The sequence below is a fragment of the Marmota flaviventris genome, chromosome 4, assembly GCF_047511675.1.
Source record: "Marmota flaviventris isolate mMarFla1 chromosome 4, mMarFla1.hap1, whole genome shotgun sequence".
In the NCBI taxonomy this organism is placed as follows: domain Eukaryota; kingdom Metazoa; phylum Chordata; class Mammalia; order Rodentia; family Sciuridae; genus Marmota; species Marmota flaviventris.
Genome location: NC_092501.1, coordinates 124293620 through 124319105, shown reverse-complemented (window position 1 = coordinate 124319105; position 25486 = coordinate 124293620). Strand labels below are relative to the sequence as shown.

The following is a 25486-nucleotide window of genomic DNA, read 5'->3' as shown; positions in this document are numbered from 1 at the left end:
TTAGGCCACTCTTATTGGCAACTCAGTGAGCAACACAAAAAGAGGAAGGGTTTAACAAGCCCTTGGGGTGTGTGCTCTCTTCCTCTCTCCCTCTTTCAACATATCCCAGAAGAAATGGAAAGAACAGTCAGGCAGAGGCAGTGACCATTTGTCCATGTTGACAGTTTTGACTACTTCAGTAAAAACAATTCTTTCATTTTTCATTATGTGTGTGTCTGTGTGTGTGTGTGTGTGTGTGTGTGTGTTTTCTTGCTGTGCTGATCAGTTTGTGGACATATTTCTTTCTCATTTTGTTAAAAATTTGTTAACTATTGATAAATAGTTATTTTAGTTGTGTTGTCTTTTGATAGTTTTTTGTTCATTTTGTTTTGTTTGATTCTCATTTTTCTCTCTCCTTCTCCCGTTTAACAGCCAAATTCTCTTGTTCATTTTCTCTCACTTTATTTTTTTCTCCTCCTTTTTACCCATCACTTGCTGCATCTCTTCTGCATTCTCTTCACACTTCAAACATCCTAAACTTTCTTTTACTTACCTGTCACATTTTTTTTTTTTAAGGAAATGTATTTTTAAATGGCAGCGCCCATCACGTACTGGTGTCCATGAAGTGGGAGATTGAGCTGTGGGTGAGAGCGTGGACCTGGGTACTGTTCTCTACAGCTGCTTCATCATTTTGCTTTCTCACCAGCAGTGCACAGAGTTCCAGTTTCTCTACGCAAGAGGGGACCCAATATGGCGGCCGGCGAGGAGGCAGCACTTTCAATACCTCCACAGTAACGGGATCAGAGAGACCCATTAATACACCTACATGCTACCTGCTGAGAAACTTCTAGCAAAATTCCGCTGAAAGGAGACCTGCCGGGAATTAGTAAGTTTATTGGAAGTGTCAGTTTGTCTCGGCCACGAGGCGCAGGGGCCCAGTCCCGCCGGCCGCCGCCGAAAGGCCGCTGCTAGCCTGGCGGCGAACGTTCAAACAGTCGCTGCCTGCCTGAGCCCCTGCCGGCCCGGCTCTGTAAACCGCCCCCGGCAGTTTGGCGCTGCAAACAACCCCCCCTTCCCCCACCTCGGGTGAACAGCTCCCCCCCGTCTGCGAACGGCCCCGCCCACCCCGCACAGCGAACAGCCCTGCCTGCACGGCGAATGGGCCCCCGCCTGTCCGGCAGCCCCGCCCGCACGGCGAACGGGATACCACCTTGGCAGAGACCTGACGTCACAGGCGGAGGAGATAACTTCATTGAAACCAGCACGACAGGTGTGTAATCCCCTAGCCATCTCTCTCCACACAGCGGGGAAACCTTAAGAGCCCCTCCCAGCTCTCCTGTGAGCTCCATAGCCAGACCGAGGGAATCAGGAGTGGCGCGGGACTCGCGGCGCGGAACTCCCGGCTAACGCTCCCACCAGTGCTGACAACTGAGGTCTCTTGCACCAGCTACCGGAGGCGTGGCTACTGGAGGGCAAGCAAATTCGCTGGGGGTTCTCAGCCCCAAGCTCTACAAACTTAGGGTCTGAGGGAGGCAAACAGGGAGAGTGTGCCCAGGCGTTCATGAAAACAGGGCTCCCAGGAGCAGCAGACCTGGCGTGTAACCAGTATTGTGGTAAGCATCACAGGTGAGTGGGGCCTGGCTTGAGGAAACACAAGAGAAGGCCCTAGGCACTAAGGATTGGAGACCTGCCCAGTCTGGGACAAAGAGCTGCCGCACAGTGAATGGTTCCCACCTATTGAGAGGAGAAGCTTGGCCCAGTGGGCACAGCTCCACCTACTGGAAGAGAAGTTAATCGAACTCTATGACTGCATTTATTATTTTTTTTTTCTTTTTCTTCCATTTTCATTTTTTTGTTGGTGTTGTTGTTCTTCAACTTTTTTTAATGTTTTAAATTTTTTTTTAATTTTTTATTTTATTATTAGTATTATTTCTTTAAATTTTAATTTTTATTTTTTTATTATCTTTATTATTTTTTTAAAAAAAATTTTTCTTTCTTTATTTATTTTCTATTTTTTTTTCTTTTGTCTTTTCATTTCTTTTCAATTTTCTTATTCCCCCTTCCTTGAATTCTACCTGCCTACTCTCATTCTCTTTAGTGACTTCTTCCCTTCCCTTCTAATATACTTCCTCCCAAGCATCAAATAAATTTATAAGAATAAACAGTAACTCAGCAGTCAAATAGAACAAGAAGTAACATGAGCAGCATAAAAAAGCAAGGAAGAAAAGGAGTACAAACAATGAATGACAGCCTAAATATTCAGAAGGATCTAGAGTCATTAGAAAAATGGTCATATAAAGATCTCAAGGAATACCTTAGACAGATGGAATGGAACCTTAAAGAGGATACGAGACAGCAAATCCAAACAGTGAAAGAACACATTGAAAGTGAATTACATAAACAGATAAAAGAAGAAGTTAAGCATCTTTATCAAGAGATAGAGATTATAAAAAAAAATCAAACAATAATTCTAGAAATGAAGGAAACGATAAACCAAATTAAAAACTCAATTGAGAGTATCACTAACAGAATGGAGCAAGTAGAAGCCAGAACGTCAGATAATGAAGACAAAATATATCATCTTGAAAAGAGTCTAACCAACTCACAAAGGCTGGTAAAAAATCACGAGAAAAACATCCAAGAGATATGGGATAATATAAAAAAACCAAACTTACGAGTCATCGGGATAGAGGAAGGTACAGAGATTCAAACCAAGGGAATGAATAACCTGCTGAATGAAATAATTACAGAAAACTTTCCAGAAATAAAAAAGGAAATGGATATACAAATTGTAGATGCATACAGGACACCGAGCACACAAAATCACAGTAGACCAATGCCAAGACACATTGTTATGAAGATATCCAATATACAGAACAAAGAGAAAATATTAAAAGCTACAAGAGAAAGGAGGCAGATTACATTCAGGGGTAAACCAATGAGGTTAACAACGGATTTTTCATCACAGACGCTGAAAGCGAGAAGATCCTGGAACAACGTATTTCAAACACTGAAAGACAATGGATGCCAACCAAGAATTCTGTATCCAGCAAAATTAAGCTTCAGGTACGACAACGAAATAAAAATCTTTCATGATAAACAAAAGCTAAAAGAATTTGCAGCCAGAAAACCAGCACTGCAAAGCATCTTGAGCAAAACACTACATAAGGAAGAAATGAAAAACAATAACCAAAACCATCAGTGGGAAGTGCCTCTGTAGAGACAGAGGGCGGGGGGAAAGCTAATCATGGAGAAACAAACTAATTTAAAAAAAAAAAAAGATAAATAATCAAACATGGCTGGAAGTACAAACCATATATCAATAGTAACTCTAAACGTTAATGGCTTAAACTCTCCAATAAAGCGACATAGGCTGATAACATGGATTAAAAAAACAAATCCAACAATATTCTGCCTCCAGGAGACACATCTGATTGGAAAAGACATACACAGGGTGAAGGTGAAAGGTTGGGAAAAAATATACCACGCACACGGTCCTCGTAAGCAAGCAGGGGTGGCCATCCTCATATCGAATAAAATCGACTTCAAGACTAAGTTAATCAAAAGGGATAAGGAAGGACATTATATACTGTTAAAAGGAATCATTCACCAGCAAGACATAACAATTATCAATATTTATGCACCAAATAATGGTGCTGCGACGTTCATAAAACAAATTCTCCTCAAGTTCAAGAATCAAATAGACCACAACACAATAATTATGGGTGACTTCAACACACCTCTCTCACCATTGGACAGATCCTCCAAACAAAAGTTGAATAAAGAAACTATAGAACTCAATATCACAATCAATAACCTTGACTTAACTGACATATATAGAATATATCAACCATCATCAAGTGGATATACTTTTTTCTCAGCAGTACATGGATCCTTCTCAAAAATAGACCATATATTATGCCATAGGGCAACCTTCAGTAAATATAAAGGGGTGGAGATAATACCATGCATTTTATCTGATCATAATGGAATGAAACTGGAAATCAATGATAAAAGAAGGAAGGAAAAAATCCTACATCACATGGAAAATGAACAATATGTTACTGAATGATGAATGGGTTACAGAAGACATAAAGGAGGAAATCAAAAAATTCTTAGAGATAAATGAAAATACAGACACAACATATCGGAATCTATGGGACACAATGAAAGCAGTTTTAAGAGGGAAATTCATTGCCTGGAGGTCATTCCTCAAAAAAAGGAAAAACCAACAAATAAATGAGCTCACACTTCATCTCAAAGCCCTAGAAAAGGAAGAGCAAAACAACAGCAAATGTAGCAGAAGGCAAGAAATAATTAAAATCAGAGCGGAAATCAATGAAATTGAAACAAAAGAAACTATTGAAAAAATTAACAAAACTAAAACTTGGTTCTTCGAAAAAATAAATAAGATCGACAGACCCTTAGCCATGCTAGCGAAGAGAAGAAGAGAGAGAACTCAAATTACTAACATATGGGATGAAAAAGGCAATATCACAACAGATGCTACAGAAATACAGAAGACAATTAGAAATTATTTTGAAAACCTATATTCCAATAAAATAGAAGATAGTGAAGACATCGATAAATTTCTTAAGTCATATGATTTGCCCAGACTGAGTCAGGAGGATACTCACAACTTAAACAGACCTATAACAATGGATGAAATAGAAGAAGCAATCAAAAGACTACCAACCAAGAAAAGCCCAGGACCAGATGGGTATACAGCAGAGTTTTACAAAACCTTTAAAGAAGAATTATTACCAATACTTTTCAAGTTATTTCAGGAAATAGAAAAAGAGGGAGCTCTGCCAAATTCATTCTATGAGGCCAACATCACCCTGATTCCGAAACCAGACAAAGACACCTCAAAGAAAGAAAACTACAGACCAATATCTCTGATGAACCTAGATGCAAAAATCCTCAATAAAATTCTGGCGAATCGGATACAAAGGCACATCAAAAAAATTGCGCACCATGATCAAGTAGGATTCATACCTGGGATGCAAGGATGGTTCAATATACGGAAATCAATAAATGTTATACACCACATCAATAGACTTAAAGATAAGAACCATATGATCATCTCGATAGACGCAGAAAAAGCATTCGACAAAGTACAGCATCGCTTTATATTCAAAACATTAGAAAAACTAGGGATAACAGGAACTTACCTCGACATAGTAAAAGCTATCTATGCTAAGCTTCAGGCTAGCATCATTCTGAATGGAGAAAAATTGAAGGCATTCCCTCTAAAATCTGGAACAAGACAGGGATGCCCTCTATCACCACTTCTATTCAATATAGTTCTCGAAACAGTGGCCAGAGCAATTAGACATACAAAAGAAATTAAAGGCATAAAAATAGGAAAAGAAGAACTTAAATTATCACTATTTGCAGGTGACATGATTCTATACCTAGAAGACCCAAAAGGGTCTACAAAAAAACTGCTAGAACTAATAAATGAATTCAGCAAAGTGGCAGGATATAAAATCAACACGCATAAATCAAAGGCATTTCTGTATATCAGCGACAAAACTTCTGAAACGGAAATGAGGAAAAAACACTCCATTCACAATATCCTCAAAAAAAATAAAATACTTGGGAATCAACCTAACAAAAGAGGTGAAAGATCTATACAATGAAAACTACAGAACCCTAAAAAGAGAAGTAGAAGAAGATCTTAGAAGATGGAAAAATATACCCTGTTCATGGATAGGCAGAACCAACATCATCAAAATGGCGATATTACCAAAAGTTCTTTATAGGTTTAATGCAATGCCAATCAAAATCCCAACGGCATTTCTTGTAGAAATAGAGAAAGCAATCATGAAATTCATATGGAAAAATAAAAGACCCAGAATAGCAAAAGCAATTCTAAGCAGGAAGTGTGAATCAGGCGGTATAGCGATACCAGATTTCAAACTATATTACAGAGCAATAGTAACAAAAACAGCATGGTACTGGTACCAAAACAGGCGGGTGGACCAATGGTACAGAATAGAGGACACAGAGACTAATCCACAAAGCTACCACTATCTTATATTTGATAAAGGAGCTAAAAGCATGCAATGGAGGAAGGATAGCATCTTCAACAAATGGTGCTGGGAAAACTGGAAATTCATATGCAACAAAATGAAACTGAATCCCCTCCTCTCGCCATGCACAAAAGTTAACTCAAAGTGGATCAAGGAGCTAGATATTAAATCAGAGACTCTGCGACTGATAGAAGAAAAAGTTGGCTCCGATCTACATATTGTGGGGTCGGGCTCCAAATTCCTTAATAGGACACCCATAGCACAAGAGTTAATAACAAGAATCAACAAATGGGACTTACTTAAACTGAAAAGTTTTTTCTCAGCAAGAGAAACAATAAGAGAGGTAAATAGGGAGCCTACATCATGGGAACAAATTTTTACTCCTCACACTTCAGATAGAGCCCTAATATCCAGAGCATACAAAGAACTCAAAAACTTAGACAATAAGATAACAAATAACCCAGTCAACAAATGGGCCAAGGACCTGAACAGACACTTCTCAGAGGAGGACATACAATCAATCAACAAGTACATGAAAAAATGCTCACCATCTCTAGCAGTCAGAGAAATGCAAATCAAAACCACCCTAAGATACCATCTCACTCCAGTAAGATTGGCAGCCATTATGAAGTCAAACAACAAGTGCTGGCGAGGATGTGGCGAAAAGGGTACTCTTGTACATTGCTGGTGGGACTGCAAACTGGTGCGGCCAATTTGGAAAGCAGTATGGAGATTTCTGGGAAAGCTGGGAGTGGAACCATCATTTGACCCAGCTATTGCCCTTCTCGGACTATTCCCTGAAGACCTTAAAAGAGCGTACTACAGGGATACTGCCATATCGATGTTCATAGCAGCACAATTCACAATTGCTAGACTGTGGAACCAACCCAGATGCCCTTCAATAGATGAATGGATAAAAAAATGTGGCATTTATACACCATGGAGCATTACGCAGCACTAAAAAATGACAAAATCATGGAATTTGCAGGGAAATGGATGGCACTAGAGCAGATTATGCTTAGTGAAGCTAGCCAATCCCTAAAAAACAAATACCAAATGTCTTCTTTGATATAATGAGAGCAACTAAGAACAGAGCAGGTAGGAAGAGCAGGAAGAAAAGATTAACATTAAACAGAGACATGAGGTGGGAGGGAAAGGGAGAGAAAAGGGAAATTGCATGGTAACGGAGGGAGACCCTCATTGTTATACAAAATTGCATATAAGAGGTTGTGAGGGGAATGGGAAAATAAACAAGGAGAGAAATGAATTACAGTAGATGGGTTAGAGAGAGAAGATGGGAGGGGAAGGGAGGGGGGATAGTTGAGGATAGGAAAGGTAGCAGAATACAACAGTTACTAATAGGGCATTATGTAAAAATGTGGATGTGTAACCGATGTGATTCTGCAATCTGTATTTGGGGTAAAATTGGGAGTTCATAACCAACTTGAATCTAATGCATGAAATATGATATGTCAAGAGCTTTGTAATGTTTTGAACAACCAATAAAAAAAATGTATTTTTACAATCTCTTAGAATATTTGGTTTATATAATTATTGCCCCCACCATTCATGTTGTTGGAATTATTAGTACTGTGGATGGTATACTTGACACCTGCTGTTTACTTTGATACCAGATGTAGTTCATGGCTATTTATTGTTTTTGCTGTTGGCAATTTCCTGTTTTTTTGTGGTAATTAGTGTTGTAGATGTCATAATAGGCAAGAAGTATTTATTTTGATGCTGTACATTGTTGGCTTTGGTTTTTGCTATTATATGTTTCCCCATTTCTGTGAGATGCTGGGAATCTACAGGGACACTGTGAGTTCCCTGGACAGAGGCATCCCAATACCTGACTTCAAATTATACTACAGAGCTTTAGTAACTAAAATGTTACTTTTTTAATGCATAGTACTGGCATAAAAACAGACACAGACTAATGGTAATGAAAAGATACACATGTACAGCCATCTGGTCCTTGACAAAAGTGCCAAAAACATACATTGGAGAAAAGATAGCTTTTTAAACAAATGGTGCTATGAACACTGGTTATCCATATGTAGAAGAATAAGACTAGATCCTTATCTCTCACCTGCACAAAAATCAACTCAAAATGAATCAAAGACCTAGGAATCAGACCAGAAACTAAGCAACTCCTAGAAGAAAATAGAGGGTCAATATCCAACACACAGGCACAGGGAATGACTTTCTCAGTCAGACCACGAAAGTTCAGAAAATAATGCCAAGAGTAATAAATAGGACAGCATCAAATTAAACAGTTTCTGTCCAGCAAAGGAAACAATTAGGAAAGTGAAGAGGGAATGTATAGAATGGGAGAAAATCTTTGCTAGCTACTCTTGTGATACAGGATTAATACCTAGAAAAAATATATATAAATGTAATACCCAAAAGAAAAAATCCAATTAATAAATGGACAAATGAATTAACCAGACATATTTCTAAAGAAGAAATACAAGTGACCAATAAATAAATAAATAAATGTTCAACAACATTAGTTATTAGGGAAATACAAACTAAAATGACACTGAGATTTCATCTTACACCAGTCACAATGGCAGTCATCAAAAATACAAAGAACAATAAGTGTTGGAGACGATGTTGAGAAAAAGAACACTTTTCCATTACTGGTGTAATTGTAAAGTACAACCATCCTGGAAATCAGTAAGGAGGTTTCACAAAAGGTAGAAAGGAACCACCATATGAACCAGCTATAACACTCCTTGGTACTTATCCTGAAGAATTAAAGTCAGCATACTATAGCAATACATGCATACCCCTGTTTATAGCATCACAAATCACAATAGCCAAACTATATAACCAGGCTAGATGTCCATCAATGGATTAATGGATAAAGAAAATGTGGCATACATACAAAGGAGTTTTAGTCAACAATAAAGAACAATGAAATCATGTCATTTGCAGGAGATGTGCATACACTACATATATATTTTTAAATTTTTTTTTGTAGTTGTAGATGGGCAGAATGCCTTTATTTTATTTGTTTATTTTTACGAGGTGCTGAGGATCAAATCCTGTGCCTCACAGATGCTAGACAAGTGCTCTGCCACTGAGCCTCAGCCTCAGCCCATGCATATACTATATTGACAACTGAATGTTGGCCATATCTCTGTAAGAAACTAGGGACACACACTGTATTCATTCCCTTACATGTTTACATTGTATATACATGTCATTGGTATTAAGATGCTAATTTAGTAGAAAGACAAAGTAAAAGTAATCTTGAACAAAGTCTTGATTTCTAAGTGGTCTTTGAATGAAAACCAACCTCTATGAGGCCTGACCTAGGTTACTGGCCCATATTCTAGGAATTGGAAAAGTACAAAATGACTAGAGTAGATGGTGTAGAAAAGGGAGTGCAAAGTGAAGAAGTAAGCAAGGGTGAGCTCATGACTACATTTGCACATTTTAGTCAGAGTGTTCATTTTGGAGGTGGTGGAAAAACCATGAAGTAATTTAGAAAAATGTCCTGGGACGATATTTGGATTTCAAAATAATCAATAATGGCAGGGTTAGATGCAATTAGAAAGGAAAAAAAAAGGCTTATCTAATGACACAGGTGAGCAATGATGACCTGAATGTCTGGTGGTGAAACAGAAACATAGGAACAGATGGTAGACATACCGAGTCATTAGTGTGAGAAAGGAAGGGGAAAGGAAAGGAAGGCATTCGGAGGAACTCCAGGTCTTCTGGCTGGACAACAAAATGAATAATGGTTGAATTCTTTAAGATAACACAGAGCACCAGAGAGAAGCAGGTTTCAGTGAGATAAAGTTTGGAGGATATTGTATTTAAGGGGCCATAAAATATGGCCAATAAGCAACATAGACAAGAATGGATATGTGTTTAAAAACAGAAAACTCAAAGAATGAAGTTACCTGTGACTATGAAATATCAAGGATGAAAACAAGGTGATGGAGATAAGAAAACACAACCTTAAAACATGTGATTCAGGAAAGCAGTGGGAAAGCATGGTAAGCTATAACTGAAGCAATGTATGATGCAAAATTTTAATTAAGAAAATGAAGGCTATTATAAACTCCATTGCCACCATCAGCAAATCTGTTTTCTACAAATATTTCTCATGAAATGGGAGTACTCATTTGGTGTATGTCTAGGCCAGGGGGTGACTGGTTGAAAAGGAATGTGGTATTTTAAGCTATAGAGACTCGTGGAAAATTTAATCATTTAATAAAAGATGGCAACTGGACACTAAGAATTGTCCTGGACAACTGGACAACTGAGAATTTGATGAAACAAATGAGCCTGCTCCTGATATACAAGGGACATGGTTCACCTCAGACATCTGGCACAAGCCACAGGTAAAGTGATGTAAGCATTTCTTTCTCTGCAAAGAAAATGCATCCAAATAAAGTATGAAAAAACTGTCTCAACACAGTAGACATGTAATTACTGTGAGTTCAAACTAAATGTGTTAATCTGGAAAAAGATGTACTGGCAGATTTCTTTTTCCTTCATTAAGCAATGACTTAGCGTAGAACAATGTACTGCTCACAGCAGCTGTCTCATTCTTGAAATCACAAGCAAAGTTTAAAAACACTGTCTATAATGGAAATGTATGTGCCCTAGACCAGGTTACCATAAACACATCCAGTAAGCATACCTGTCATGCTTCCTATTCTTTGCTGCACAATTTATTTTTAAAAAATTTATAGAAAAACCTATGATTTCACTTCAGCTAATGTGTTTGTACATATGAACTGACATTAGGTACAGCAATGAGGCTGCACACCACACCTAACACGTGCACATTTCTTGTTTGTACTTCAAACACAGAGACCCATGTATAAAACACACAAAAAACACAGATAACTGAACAACGTTTCTTTAAAAGTGCTGGAATCCATTAATTGGTAGCATTCTCTAAGAGTTTACAAAAAAATTAAGATGGATACATTATAAATGTAAATTTAGGAGCCTGGAACTGGATGCTGGGTTGGAGCCTCAGCAGCACCACATAAAAGTAAATAAACAAAATAGGGCTTTGTGTCCATCTACAACAACAACAAAAATCTTTTACATATAAATTTAGGACAACCAAGTAAAAACATCTGAAATCCACTTTGAGATTAAAACAATGTAACTCATATATTACTGTCCTCTTATATTCCCGATTTTGAACTCATCAGTAGCTTCTGTTTTTGTTTTGTAACATAGTATATAAGCTTCTAAATTCCCCCAAAATATCAACTCACATAAAAGTCGTTACTAACAATTGTGCAGAAGATTAAGGGTTCCTAAATGCTTTTATCAACTTCAAGTACAATGTTGTGCCTAAAGTAAGAACAATACACTCAGTCATTTTAAACACCATCCTCTCCTTTTTATTTTTTTTCCTACAAGAAAATTGTAGATAAAATAAGATTGGTTCAATTTCATGCAAAGAAACAGCAGAGGCACTCCTAGAAATTCTGCCACCTATTGCTCAAGCGCTCTTTGCTTTATAAAGCACTGGAGTACAGCCACCATGCAATTCTTCATAAGTTGAAATTATAATTAGATAAAGAGGACAAGGTCATCTTATGTGACCTATTAAACTTCAGTTTGATAATTAGTACTTCCATAAAAGTCATCCCAGGAATTCATTTGATTTACAAATTTAATTCCTCTTACTAATAAAATGGCAACCACACAAGCCTCTGCAGGGCCCAGGTGCACAGAGGGCCTGGTCCACCCCTTTCCGGGCGGGGCAGACACTCGCCAGAGCCTAACCTCTGGTGCAGGGCTGCCCCCTCTGATCAGCAGACTACCAAAGGAGCCAAGATCCATCCCAGAAGGCCCACATCAGCCCACATGGGATCCAGGATATCAGTAGGCACGGTTCACCCCTCCCCAAACAGGGTAGACACTGCCAGAGCCTAGCCTTTGAGGCAGGACTGCCCCTTCCTACCAGCAGACTACTGTTGGAGGTCAAGCCCAACAGCCCAGATGCCTCTGCAGGGCCCAGGCACACAGCATGCCTGGCCCAGCCCTTTCCCGGTGGGGCAGACACTTGCCAGAGCCTAGCCTCTGGTGCAGGACCACCCCTTATGACCAGCAGACTACCATGGGAGGTCAACCCCAGTGGCCCAGATCTACCCACTCCAACTTATGCAGGTCCCAGATCCAGGATGCAGCAGCATCCACTGAGGGACACCAGCAGGGTCTGGAAGCCCAACATCAAGGTGAGCTACAGACAATTTGTAGGGATACTACAAGAATATAGAGAAGAAACTGTAATATCTCAGATCCACACTGCAAGAAAGGAAAACACATAGACATCATGAAAAAACAAGTGAGAAAAATGTCCCAAACAAACCAGGACACTATAATAACAGAACCCATGGATAGTGGAGAAGGAGTTCAGAAGGTTCATCATTAAATTGATCTGTGAATTAAAGAATGACCTAAAAGAGCAAATACAAGCAAAAATTGATCACTCCAACAATGAGATAACAGAGCAAATACAGGTAGCAAAAGATTACGTCAAGGGAGATAAAAAAAAAAAACAGTCAGAAATCCTTGAAATGAAGGATTTAATGAATACAATAAATCAAAAAACTCAACAGAAGGCATAACCAATAGACTAGATCACTTGGAATAAAGAATGTCAGATAACGAAGACAAAGTTTACAATCTGGAAAATAAAGCTGATCACACAGTGAAGAAATTATAAATATCAAATAAAATTACACACAGGAAAAAATTAGAAAATTATCAAACTTTCTCAAACAGTAAAATTTTTCCTTGATCTATATTGTTACTATTAAACAAAAGAATATTTTGCATGAGTTTGAAATTTCTATCCTGTGCTTTGTGTTCGATGCCTTCCCTGAACTGGTAAGAAATTAGGTGTTTTTTTTTTTTTTTTTTTTTTTTTTAAACTTCACAGTGGGCTATCGAATGCACAGAAAAATTAAACAAAACAAGGTACCCAGTTGTGGCCACCTCCAAACACAGTATTGAAACTGCTGGTCTATTGACCATCAGTTTTCAGTATATGAAACATTTTGGGGGTTGCAACTATATGTTTTTAACCTATCCTAGTAGTACCTCAACAAAATTTTGACTGAATGTATGAATAAATTTGAACATAAAATTTAGATATTTTTAATTAACGATAAATCTGAATGGAGATTTGGAGACACAAAATATGTGCTCAAATCTTATCTTAGGAGAAACAAACACTTCTGTAATTCCTGTGGCTCAGGAGACTGAGGCAAGGGGGTCACAAGTTCAAGGCCAGCCTCAGCAACTTAGTGAGGTCCTAATCAACCTAGTGAGACCCTGTCTCAAAATTTAACAAACAAAATAAAAATGAAAATAGGTCTGGGAATGTGGCTCAGAGGTAAAAGCCCCTCTGAGTTCAATCTCTTCTACCACACACACACACACACAAAAAAATCACAAATTACATGATTTTGAATTCCACCTCAGTGCAGTTTCCCATCTGAAAAAACAAAGGGCAAACACCTATGTATTTCATAGTAGCTGTAAAGGCAAAATAAAGTAATAAATATGAAAGTCCTTTGTATATATTTTTAAAAAATGATATTTGAGCTGGGTGTGGTGGCCCATGCCTTTAATCCCAGTGGCGTGGGAGGCTGAGGCAGAAGAATTGCGAGTTCAAAGCTAGACACAGCAAAAGCAAGGCACTAAGCAACTCAGTGAGACCCTGTCTCTAAATAAAACATAAAAAGTAGGGCTAGAGAAGTGGCTCAGTGACCCAGTGCCCCTGAGTTCAATACACATACCAAAAAAAATAAATAAAAAAAGATATCTGCTGTTATTATACTACATTATATACATGTAGAAATACATGCATGAAATTTACAAAATCTAAAATCTTTTAAGATGCAACATGACAACTTACATTTAAAATATTTCCCCAAATTAAATGAAGCTTAACATTTCTCTTTAGCCTACAAATAAACTCAACCAAAAATGTATATATATATATCTTTCTTCAAATGTATATATATATATCTTTCTTCAAGCTTTTTCTCTTCTCAAGCAAATATTGTCAAAGAATGGACACCTATGCCTCCTCTTCCTCAATGCACCAACATCTGACCTGGCCACCACTGCCTGCAGAACAGCTTCAATACAGCCAAGCCATTAATTTTTCTTCTCAGCTTTTGCTTTATTTTATACCTGAAGATTTCTTTTTCAGCACCTCTCATAACTATGTTGGTTTCTTCAAAACAGCAAAACCCTATTTATTTCTATAATTATTTTTTGTAACTGGTTCAGCTTCTTGTTCGTCAAATGCAGGTGTTCTATGAGGTTCCATACTTGTACCTCTAGGTTGCTCACCCTATTTTTTTTCTTAGATGATCAACTTGCTCCAACAGACTCAGGCATCCTCTTGACATAGCCAACTTCTAGATCCATGTGTTTGTCTCAAGGTACCTTCGAAATATTTCCATCTGCATGGTCTTCATTCTGTTTGAAGTGAAATTCACTACCTTTCTCCCTTCTCTAAAACCTCCTCCCTTCCTTTGTTACCACTCATGGTAGTTGGTGGAACAAAAATTCTAGAGTCATCAATGACTTCTCCACTCTTGCACCCTTCTCATTTCCATGATCTATTCACATAATCTATTGATTCCATCTCTGAAGTGTCTCTCTAATGCATCTACTCTCTTTTCCATTTTAATGTCTACTGTCTTTATTGGGGCTTAGTTATTTCTTTTTTGAAATATTTTCACTGCCTCTTATCTAATCTCTCTGGTTTAGGTCTCTCAAAATTTGAATCCGTCCTGTGAATGGATGACAAGGAAATCAAAACACTCCTCTATTTTTGATGCTTTCACACTATCTGGAAAATAAAGTCCAAACTCTTCGACATGGCATTTGGGATCCTGCTAATCTATTTCCAACCTGTTTTTCCACTCCTAACTCTGGCCACTCTGTTCTCTCTCTAGAACATGTTATAAACTTTCACAATTTCATGCCCTGGATCATGGTGTTCCCTCTACTTGTTATGGTTGTTCTTCATTTTGGGTCTATGTATATGTCATTTTCTCTGTAACACTGTCTGTGATTGCCTTCTTTCTACTATTATTAAAAGTACATTTTAGTTTCAAAAAGTGTTCATCTCCTCTACTGCAGTAGGCCCAAAGGGAAAAGTCTTACTCATTTTGATTCACTTTGATAGCACAATATCTGACAAAGACAGTATCTACTAAATACTAAACTGAGCAGACCTATTCCTCATTTCAATAGGCTATACCAAAGAATCATTTTCATCTGTAAAACATCATACTTATACTGATTATTTTGTCAGTTTCATTATAATGTCTTTCTTTCTTGAACTGAGGATTGAACCCAGAGGTGATTTAACTATATCCCCAGCCTTTGTATTTTTCATTTTGAGACAGGATCTCACTGAGTTGCTAAGGGCCTCACTTAGTTGCTGAGGCTGACCTTGAACTTGTGCTCCTCCTGTCTCAGCTTCCCAAGTCACTGCAGTTAGCAATAAAGTTCAGTGAAAATCTTTTGGCTTTGGTAATAAAAGAGAAAATGTACCCTAAAGATGAATTATCCATTGTAATCCTCTTGGTTTTACATAAATCAAATAGTAGTTTTTCTCTTGCATTCAGTTTGGAAGGACACAGGAAGTCATTAAAAAATCCAGTCAAATGTCTGTAAAATACAAAGAAACATAATATAAGACCTTTACTAGCACTATTAGAATACCAAGGTAGGAATCATAATGCCTATCAATTTTTACATATTAAAAACCTAAAGATATTGTAAAGTCTAAACGTAGTATTACTTCAACGAAAAGTAACCTTAGAGAAATTGCATATATGCTAAAGGGGCAGTGTTAAATCAATGTCATGAAATATTTTTGTATAACTCTGAAAAAAAATCTAATAAATACTATTTTAATGAAATTACTCTATCACTGTGTGTGATATAGTTTGTCAGCAAACTATATCCTGTGGGCAAAATGTGGTTCCTCACCTGTTTTTTGTTTAAAAAAAAAAGTTTAACTGGCACACAGACACACTCACTTCTGTTCTGTCAGAGTCTGCTTTTGCTCCACATTGGCAAAGGTGAGTAATTTAGATAGAGACTGAATATCACACAAAACATAAAATATTTACTATCCGGCCCTTTAAAGAAAAATCTGGTCAACTCTACTATAGATAGCAGTTGGAAATCTAGCTGAAAACTAACTCAATTTGTATATTGTGGATTTCTTTTTATTCTAGAATTTAGAATCTTTATGCAAAGATATCATTTCAACAATTTTTTTTAAAAAGCATAAAGATGATATGATAGGAATGTATAGATATCAAGTACATAGTAAACACAAAGAACTTACATACAGGATTTTTTAAAAAACTAAATCAGTTAATTGTAGTACTTTTATTATAAGCCTGCCCGATTATTCACTAACTAGGAAAAGGAATGGCTCATTTTTATAATAGAATATGTTACTACTACAGTCTCATTAAAAAAATATTCTTTTTATAGGAATAAAAGGGTAAAATTATGTATACTTAATTATTTTTTTAAATAAGGGGAGAAAAAGGTTGACAGAGGAAGAAGAAGAGAGGAAAAGAAAGAAGGAAAAAGAGAGGGAGTCAGAGAAAGAGGCAAGAGAGACTGGAAAGGAAGGGAGAACCCAGTACCTCATTCTCTAATTGATATGAAGCCAATCTGTGTGCCAAAATTAAGGCCATCTCGGACATGGGAGAAAAATTTGTCAGGATGGCAAGATGTACAAAGGTTGAGATCCTGGTTCAGGTCGTGAATATTCTGTGGAAGAATTCCTCCTTGTTCTAGAAGAATCCTTAGGATAAAGATTTTTTGAAAGAGAGCAAGCATTTATTTTACCAAATGCCCAAGAAATATGAAAATAGTATGTAAAACAATGTAAAAGAGTTCTATAAAAAATCTGGCAGGAATAATGCAAATTGTTACTTATGTACACAACAAGAACTAGCTAAGAAATGGTAGATTTTTATCACCTAAATTTATAAATGAACTGTATAAACTTCTATACTGTCCTGTAGACATAATCTGCTTACAGAATTTTATAATCAAAATCAAGGGCTAACTTAAGAAGAAATTTTTCAAACTACAAGAGTATTTTTAACCAAGATTTATTTGGTTTATAGAGAGTGTGCTTTTTAGTGATCTAACAGTCTGGTCTCCTTTCCTCTTAATTAGCCGTATTTTTCACTGAAAACGTGTTTCCCTATAAAACTTTATGATATGAAATATGAATGAAAATTAGTGATATTATTTGACAAGTCAAATCAAGAATTAATTCCAATTCTTTACACTTAGGTATTAAGTGAGTAAGGTTTTACTGACTGGAATAAAAACACAATTCAAATCATCTATCAATTTCCTTTGTAGAAATAACAAATATTTTTCAAAAGACAATAAAAGCAAAATTTTTTAAATTCAAGATGCATGAGACCACAAAAAAATGAAAAGTGGCTTTGTATTTATATTACCTGATATTGTTTCGAAAACATATATCCTTCTAATTAATTAGAAAATATGAACAATTTTAAAATATTAGCTTTCTAAATGTTTTTATATTCTAGAGAGTTTACCTAAGGAATAACTGTAATGTCAAATAAATGCCAGTATTTCTATATGAAGTAGAAATTGAATCTTTTTCAAGGCCAGCTGTTTCTTCCTTCATTTTCAAATCAATGAGAGACACCAGATAAGAAATTTAATGTCATTTGAACAGGCTGAGAATAGATTTTATATTTAAAATGAGTTTTTGTGTAGTGTAGTGTGTTGTGTAGTGACTGCAGTGTATATCTGCCACCTGTCTTCTTGGAGTTAGCAGTTGTTCTCTAAAATAATTTTCATTTCAGAAGCAATAAACAATAATCAAACTTGCAGTTCCACAGTGAAATCAAACATACCTGGTGGCTTTACGGATGTCAATATGGGGTCTGGGTGAGTTAAAAAGTCGTACGCATTCAGGATGAAGATTATGAAATGCGTTTGCTGATTCCCTGGGAAGAGTAAAACAGCAAGGTCCTACTGAAGGTCCCAGTACAACAATAATGTCTTCTAAGCTACAGCCATATTCTGCTATCATAGCATTCACTGTAGCCATAGCAACTCCTAATAAAGTACCTTTCCAGCCTGGTAAACAGGAAGAAAAAGAGATAAGGAAGATTACAGCATAAAATTTCAACTCAATTTGTGTCTAACTTAAAAATGAATAGATTCAGTTTCTGATTCACATAATTATTACACAAAGTACTTTTTCCAAAGTGAGATGTACTATTACAAAATACAATGACACAGAATAGCTATTTAATGAGAGTCACTGTCCTCTTCCTTTAAAATTTTCTATATGCTTCATTTATACCATCTTAGTCTTCTCTCTTTACAAAATATTAATTGTGGTAAGAAACATATAAAATGTACCATTTTAAGTGTACAATTCAGTAGTATTAAGTATATTTACCATGTTGTATAACCAACCTCCAGCAGAACGTTTTCATTCTGCAAATCTGAATCTCTATATCCACTAAATAACTAATTTCTCCCTTCACTTAGTCCCTGGTGTCACAATTCTTCTTTGTTTCTACAAATTTTATTACTCTAGATACTCCTATAATTGAAATCACATAGTTTTTATCTTTTGGGGAGTGGCTTATTTTATTTAGCATAACGATCTCAAGGCTCATTCATGATTTAGTATATGTCAGAATTTCCTACCTTTTTAAGGCTAAATAATATTCTATTGTGGTATACCACAATTTGTTCACTCATTCACCTGTCATTGGATGTTTCGTTTGCTTTCACATCTTAAGTATTATGAATAATGCTGCTATAAACATGGGGCGGTATATGTCTTTTAGATTGTGCTTTCAATTCTTTTAAATGTATATTCAGAAATATAGTTGATAAATCATATGACAATTTTATTTTGAAATTTTGAGGAATTGCCATACTGTTTTCGGAGGTGTGAGTCATTTAACATTGTTCCTTTTTTTTTTTTTTTTCCTGAGATTGTTGTAACTATCAGGAGCCCTCTGAGATTCCATTGAAATTTCGAGATGGATTTATTTATGAAAAAGTGCCTTTGGGATTTTGTAATTAATCTGTAGACCACTTCAGGTAATACTGACATCAATAATAAGTCCTCCAATCCATGAACATGGGATTTCTTACCATTTTTTTGTTTCTTCTTTCATTTCTTTCAGCAACATTTTGTAGTTTTCATTTCTACCTCACTTTCTATATGTAAAACAAGTCTATTTCAATTAACCTTCCCTTTTACAAACTTCCCTTTCTCTTTGTTGGATCCTGTGGAATTCTAAGATTAAACCATTCTTCTCTCATCTACTTCTGGAAGACAAAAACTAAACAATGTTGCTTTTTTCCTTTATTCCCTATATTGGGAGTAAGATTCAGCTGATTTAGCTGGACAGTAAGGAGCCCCCTTACTCCTTCCTTCAACACTCCATATGTATATGCTTCTAAAACTAAGCACTCAGGTGAAGAGACCAATCTTTCCAGATAAAGGAAGGAGATGATGAAAGCAAGAAATATTTAGATGATAAACTTCTCCTGGGAACCCACTAGATATGTGGTTTATGGAAAGAACAGAATGAAATATCAGATTCTAGGTAAGTAAGTGGATTATCAGTGGCCAAAATAGGAAACCAATGTGGTAGAGAAGGCATTAGGAAAAACATATTGCATTTTTAACATGATGATTTTCAGCTACCTCTGAAATTACAGGCAGTGATTTCAGAAGAAAGCAACTATAAAAAAGCATTCTGAGCTAAAAAAGAGATATTGTCAAGGCTTTTAATGGATAAGAGCATCTCTCTGCCTTGGAGGCCTTCCTTAATTATTCACACACATATAATATATTCATCTTCTCTCTATTTGTTTCTTTCCTGAAGGACATGCATATGCAAATATATACATCTGGCTGAAGAATTTTTATTAAATTAATCATATAGAAGAATGTTATACTTTCTCTGATATCTGATAAAATAATTTCAAGGTTAAAAATTATAATGTGAAAGTTCACTTTTATAACTTCATTTTGACTGCTTCATCTGAGACACCTTAAAACTAAACATTTCAAAACATTATTATTAAATAATATTTCCTTTTTAAAACCAAGAACTGAGATTCAAAACTTAAACAACTTTTGACAATGTAATATGATAAATGTTACTTCTCAACCAATTCCATTAATTTAGTTAGGTCAAAAGAAAAACATGTCACTTTCTTCTTTATAGTCTAAATATCAAAGTAGTCATGGATTTACAACTAATAGGGAATTCAAAACATCATTTCTCATTCCACATAGAACCATAACCACAGGAAAATCTAAATATTATTTCAATACCTTCACACAAAAAAAATTCTGTAACCTTAGTATAGCATCTGAAAGTACATCTGTGCTCTTCAGCAACAGTTATGGTTAAATACATATAGCTTTTTAAACTAAAAGCAGTTTTCCAAACGTGTCTTGTTTTTTTTAACTCCCTACTTTTACATCTGTTGCTACATCTGCGTGAATTACTTTCTACACCTGCCTGACATTCCTACTCTCTGGTGCCTGGATATCAAGGGTCCCAAACAGAGGCAGCACCATGTCCCTAGGCAGTGCTTAGACAAGCATGGAGGGTTGCTATTTGATTATTGCAATGACTGGGGGTACTAATGGGATTAAGAACTGCAAGGGCCAAAGATACTTTCAAGGGCACAGTAGGATTATCTTACCCCCTAATGTTAATAATATCCTTGCTTGCAAACACTGACACTAAAGGATCCTTAGGAATCTACCTAGAGACCATCTCCTTTGGGAATTCTACTCTGATTCATATCATTTGACTTATATATTCCCTTTATCTGCTCCTATAATAAGAGTATGCCGCCCCACCCCTATCACAAAGTAATATAATTAACTGTCACACCCACTAGAAAAATTTATTTCCCTGTATTAAAAATTTAGGAAAAATCCTAAATGCTTAATTAAGTATACTTACCAGAGTGAGCAACCCCACATGCTTTTTTGACAGGATCTGCGAAAACTATAGGTATGCAGTCAGCACCAGGAGCTGCTATTGTGACTCCTCTCTGGTTCGAAGTTATTCCATCAAAAGATTCAGGCTCCTTCCTTCCCATAATCCAGACTTCATTGGCATGATCAGTCTAATACCAAAGATACATTATAAAAAGGTTTTGAAAATTGGGTTTCTCATATCATAAGCTTTTCTGTAAGTACTTATTTGAGTGCAAAATTACATAACCAGCATAAATTACTAGAATTCAATAAATCTATCATTTCAATACAAAATACTAAATGCAATATCTCTGCATATTTTATTCAAAGGAAACTAGGTCTTAACACTTAAGAGTTTAATAAAATTCATCGTGAAGACCTTATACTTGAAATGGGTACCAGTCTTCCAAAAAGTAGAAATTTAACATTTTAATGAGGAATTTAATCAACTATCAAATTAATTTTGCAATTATTTTTCCTAGACTCAAATCAAGTTAGAATTTTGTAAGGAACAAGACATTATTCCTTAATTATGATGCTAGGTTTTAGAAAATAATGGCTTTTCTTTCCTACTCTTCAGGAATCTTTCTTCTACAACAAAAAGGGCAGTGTTACTATACTAAGAATTAACCATACTTTTAGAATTGAAGAGCTACAGTGGGTTACCAATGGTAACCTACCAATGGTAACCCACTGAATAAAAAAAGTAATCCATATGTGTGTATGTGTGTGTGTGTGTGTGTGTGTATATATATATATATACAATGAGATTTATATAAATATGAGATTTATGTAAATATATATTTATGAGATTTATATATCTTATAAAATTGATCTTTAGGCTATGATATATAAATCTAAGAAAACAACTCCTAAAATTTTAGATAAAACACCAAAAGCAAAAGTGAAATACCTTAATTAAAATTCATTTAGTTACTGGTGTGGTCTAAAAATATGGTTCAAACTACGAAACAAAATTTTACCTTTATTTGATAAAATTTTTCCACATTAAATCCTGCAGTATTTGCCAACCTACGTAGATTTTCTTGAACAACCACCTTGGGATCTCTTCGTTTGGAACTACTGAAGAGATTGAAGGAACTAAGAGTTGGTATATAAGATATCCCACCTGTTCTTGTAGTAAATCCATGTATGAAAACATCTGTTGAAGACAAGTAATGAAGATTAAAAAGATTCTCCCAAAAGACTACAAAGCATTACAAAAGCCAGACTCTCCAGCAGACCTCCCTGATCACTTCAACCAGCTCTTATTGATCTGGCTTCTAATTTTGACAGCACTTTGTACCTCCATATGTTCTTATTACCTACTGCTGTTTACCTTCCATATGGGATTACTGCTCTTCAAAGGTTATCTTCTGTCTCAGACCTGTCTTTTTCATACCAACAGCACACAGCTCACAGTAAATACTGTCTAACCAAGAAGGAAGATTGACTATTTTAAATTTCACTCTTCTGGGAAAGTATTAATGAGTTGATGTTTCAGAACTTCTAAATAAAAGATTTCCAGTGTTATAAATCACATTGTAAGGAAGGGCTGGGAAATTTGCTTAAAGCTAAATTTGTTTAGAACAAATTTGTTTATTTAGTATGGCTTTGAAGGAGTTTTCTCTTTTCACCCCTGACTCACAAGGCCATCCATAACACACATTGCAAATGATGCTAATGACCAGTAAGTGAACAAAAGAAAGGGTGGGGAGAGGTGAGCATCCTCTGAAGACAGACTGGATTTTTCACATATACAGAAAAACAACAGAGAATATTGAAAATACCTGGGATCAAAGGAGATGTGATAATAGTTAATTCTCCTTTCAGTGCTGGCAGACTTCTCAAATATGTTTCTATTTCACTCTGGATTTCTTCTAGTTCATGAGCTGTGATTGTGTTTATCTCAGTGGACTGTTTCAAAAGGCCATCCCTCAAAGTCACATGTAAATCTTCAAACTCAAAATTGTAAACCTCAGTGAAGAGACGATCAACAAAAGCCTTCATTAAGGTTTTCCTGTGTGCAGGTACAATTACCTTAATGCTGCTCAGATGTTTTTCATCTATTTTTTGTTTAATGGTATACAAAGAGGCAGCCATGCTGGGATTTCTAACAATCTCAAATTCTCTCATAAGAGTTAACAATCCATTGCTTGTTTCCAGTTCACAATTATCATGTTCACCATCCCTTTCACAGCTCATTTTCCTGCAATCCATTATGCAAAGAAATTTGGCCTTGGCAGCAAGGTGGTACTGGATGACATTCAATGTCTTCAATAATGTCTCATGGAAGTTTTCCTGACAGGTTAACTTCAAACCAAAGAGATCAATCAAAACTGCTTCTGCCATCCTTCAATAATACACAAAGTTTTTCAAAGAAGACTTCTATGCCAAACGAATTACCTGAAAAAAAGAAAAACTGGCACAAGTTAAGAATACAAAATGATATCAATTTTCTTACACTTACAACAGAAATTTGTGGTGAATTAAAAACAAGAAGAATTAATTGTCTTTACCTCAAAAAGTAATCAAAATAGGGTTGTGGCTCAGTGGAAGAGTGCTTGCCTAGCAAGTGTGAGGCATTGGGTTCCATCTACAACACCACATAAAAAATAAAACAATACAGTCATTGTGTCCATCTACAACTAAAAATATATATATATTTTTAAAAGTAACAAATTGTACCTATACCCCTTCCAGAAAAAAAAAGACCACTATTAATCATAAGAGAAATATGACAAAGTCATCTTTTATTCTTTTTGTGAACATGTGGATACATCTTTCCAGAACAATAATTCTTCTGCTTTATTTTCTTTACACAGGAAATTTCAGTAGAAAATCACTTGTTGCCTTAGAAAGTCCTGTTTTTTAATTACAGGGTGTCAATCTACGTGCTCTACCATTGGCTCTGCATAATTGTTAAATTGGGTCACATCCCCTCATATGAAACCTAGAGAGGCCTTAAGTTTAAGAGTTTAACCTGAAAATCGAATTTTTGTGGGATGGAAGCTGAGGGACTAAGGGACTTCCCTCAGTGTGTGCCTTCTGGGCAAGGATCACGGAAGCGGCCGCCACTTGGATCCCAGGAGCTTCCTACCTACCTGGTTATTCTGGTTGGCGCCCAACTCCTCACCTTCACGCGAGGTTAAAAGTCCCTCCCTGGTGACGCTTTGGGTGAACCCTTTGCCCGACCCTGTTCTCCCGCCGCCCCCTCGTCCTCTCCGCTCCCGCCGAATTTCACTTCGACAGCTGTGAGGGTGGCCACCCGCCTTTGCTGGACACCATGGATTTCCCACGCGGCATGTCTGTCACCGCGGAGTCCCTGTCCACTGTGTGGCGCTCGGCTCCAGAGCACGGGCGGCAGCTCCGCACCCGCCCGGCTGCTCCACCGACCGCTCCCCGCCCACTTAGGGCTTTGGGACCTGCGGACAGACTCGCAGCAGCGCGGTTCCCCTTCTCGCGCCTCACCCTCGGCTGCTTGGCCTGTCTGCAGGCAGCTCGGCCACGACCCGCAGCCTCCCTCCGGACCCCGAGTCCGCCCGAAACCCGGAAGCCGCGAGCCCCACGCACCTACGTCCCTCACCGCGGCCGCGCGGCTCCGACAGCCTCCACTCGGGCTCCGGGTGGAAACCTGACTGCGGGGGCTCGGGGCCGGGGGTTCCCGGGACGAGTCGGCGACGAGGTCCCGCCGCCGCTCAGCAGTTCCGGGTCAGGTCCGCCGCTGAGGTCGCAGGCGCAGGAGCCGCAGCCACGGAAGACCCTCGGGCGGAGCCAGGCGGGACCCGGGGCCCGAGGCGGGCAGGCCGGACCCAGAGAGGGGGCGGCGGGAGCGGTGGCGCCGTGGAGTGGTCGCCAGGAGGGAACGGCGGGTCCTGTGAGGGCCGGGGCGGCGGGAATGGCGGCCGTCAGGCCGCGAGCGCGCGGGGGGCAGGAGTCCGGGCTGCGGGCGAGTCCTCTGAGCGGGCTGGAAGTCCCCGCACTGGCGCTTCCCGATGACCCGCTGAGCCAGCAGTGGGGCGGGGACACTTGGTTTAAGGAGCCCAGGCCCGATCCTGTCAAGTTAGCTCTTAGCGACTTGTCCCCTCCAGGTTCAAGGAATGGGCCTCTAGGGGGCGGTTGGTTAGTGTAGTTTTTGTTTGCCTTTTGGTGATTCTGCCTTTCTTGAGAACAAGCCAATCCTCATGACAGCTCCCTCACTTTTATTGACTACACAAAGGTCGCTTATGCCCCTATCCCTTTTTTGCCCTTCTTTAAAAATAGGTGCCTCTAATTGGCAGAAGGCACTGATTCTTAGAATCGTGTTAAAGATACAATTAAGCATGTGTTACATTTCCTCCAAGAATATAATTTAACAAATATTGAGCAGGTAAGAATGGAAGGCATGTGCTTTGTTAAAGGAGAAAAA

The 25486-nt window shown here is 37.5% G+C and overlaps 1 protein-coding gene across 4 annotated transcripts in view; it reads right to left on the bottom strand.

Annotated features, from left to right (window-relative positions):
• Positions 1-24860, bottom strand: part of LOC114087487 (purine nucleoside phosphorylase LACC1) — an 86845-nt gene extending 61985 nt beyond the window's left edge. For 2 of the 4 annotated variants that reach the window (XR_011707377.1, XM_071611483.1), the window contains exons 1-7: positions 24652-24860; positions 23598-23674; positions 22869-23484; positions 22062-22240; positions 21062-21227; positions 17960-18185; positions 15585-15701 (exon numbers count right to left, since the gene is read on the bottom strand). Coding sequence is in view for 3 of the 4 variants with exons in the window: in XM_071611483.1 (XP_071467584.1) it covers positions 15585-15701; positions 17960-18185; positions 21062-21227; positions 22062-22240; positions 22869-23430 (1250 nt within the window). In the remaining variant the exon portion in view is untranslated. Of the gene's footprint in view, positions 1-13219; positions 15702-16699; positions 16861-17959; positions 18186-21061; positions 21228-22061; positions 22241-22868; positions 23485-23597; positions 23675-24651 lie in introns of those variants that run through there. The other 2 variants (XM_027928982.2, XM_071611482.1) reach the window with 2 other exon arrangements.
• Positions 24861-25486: the final 626 nt, after the last annotated feature.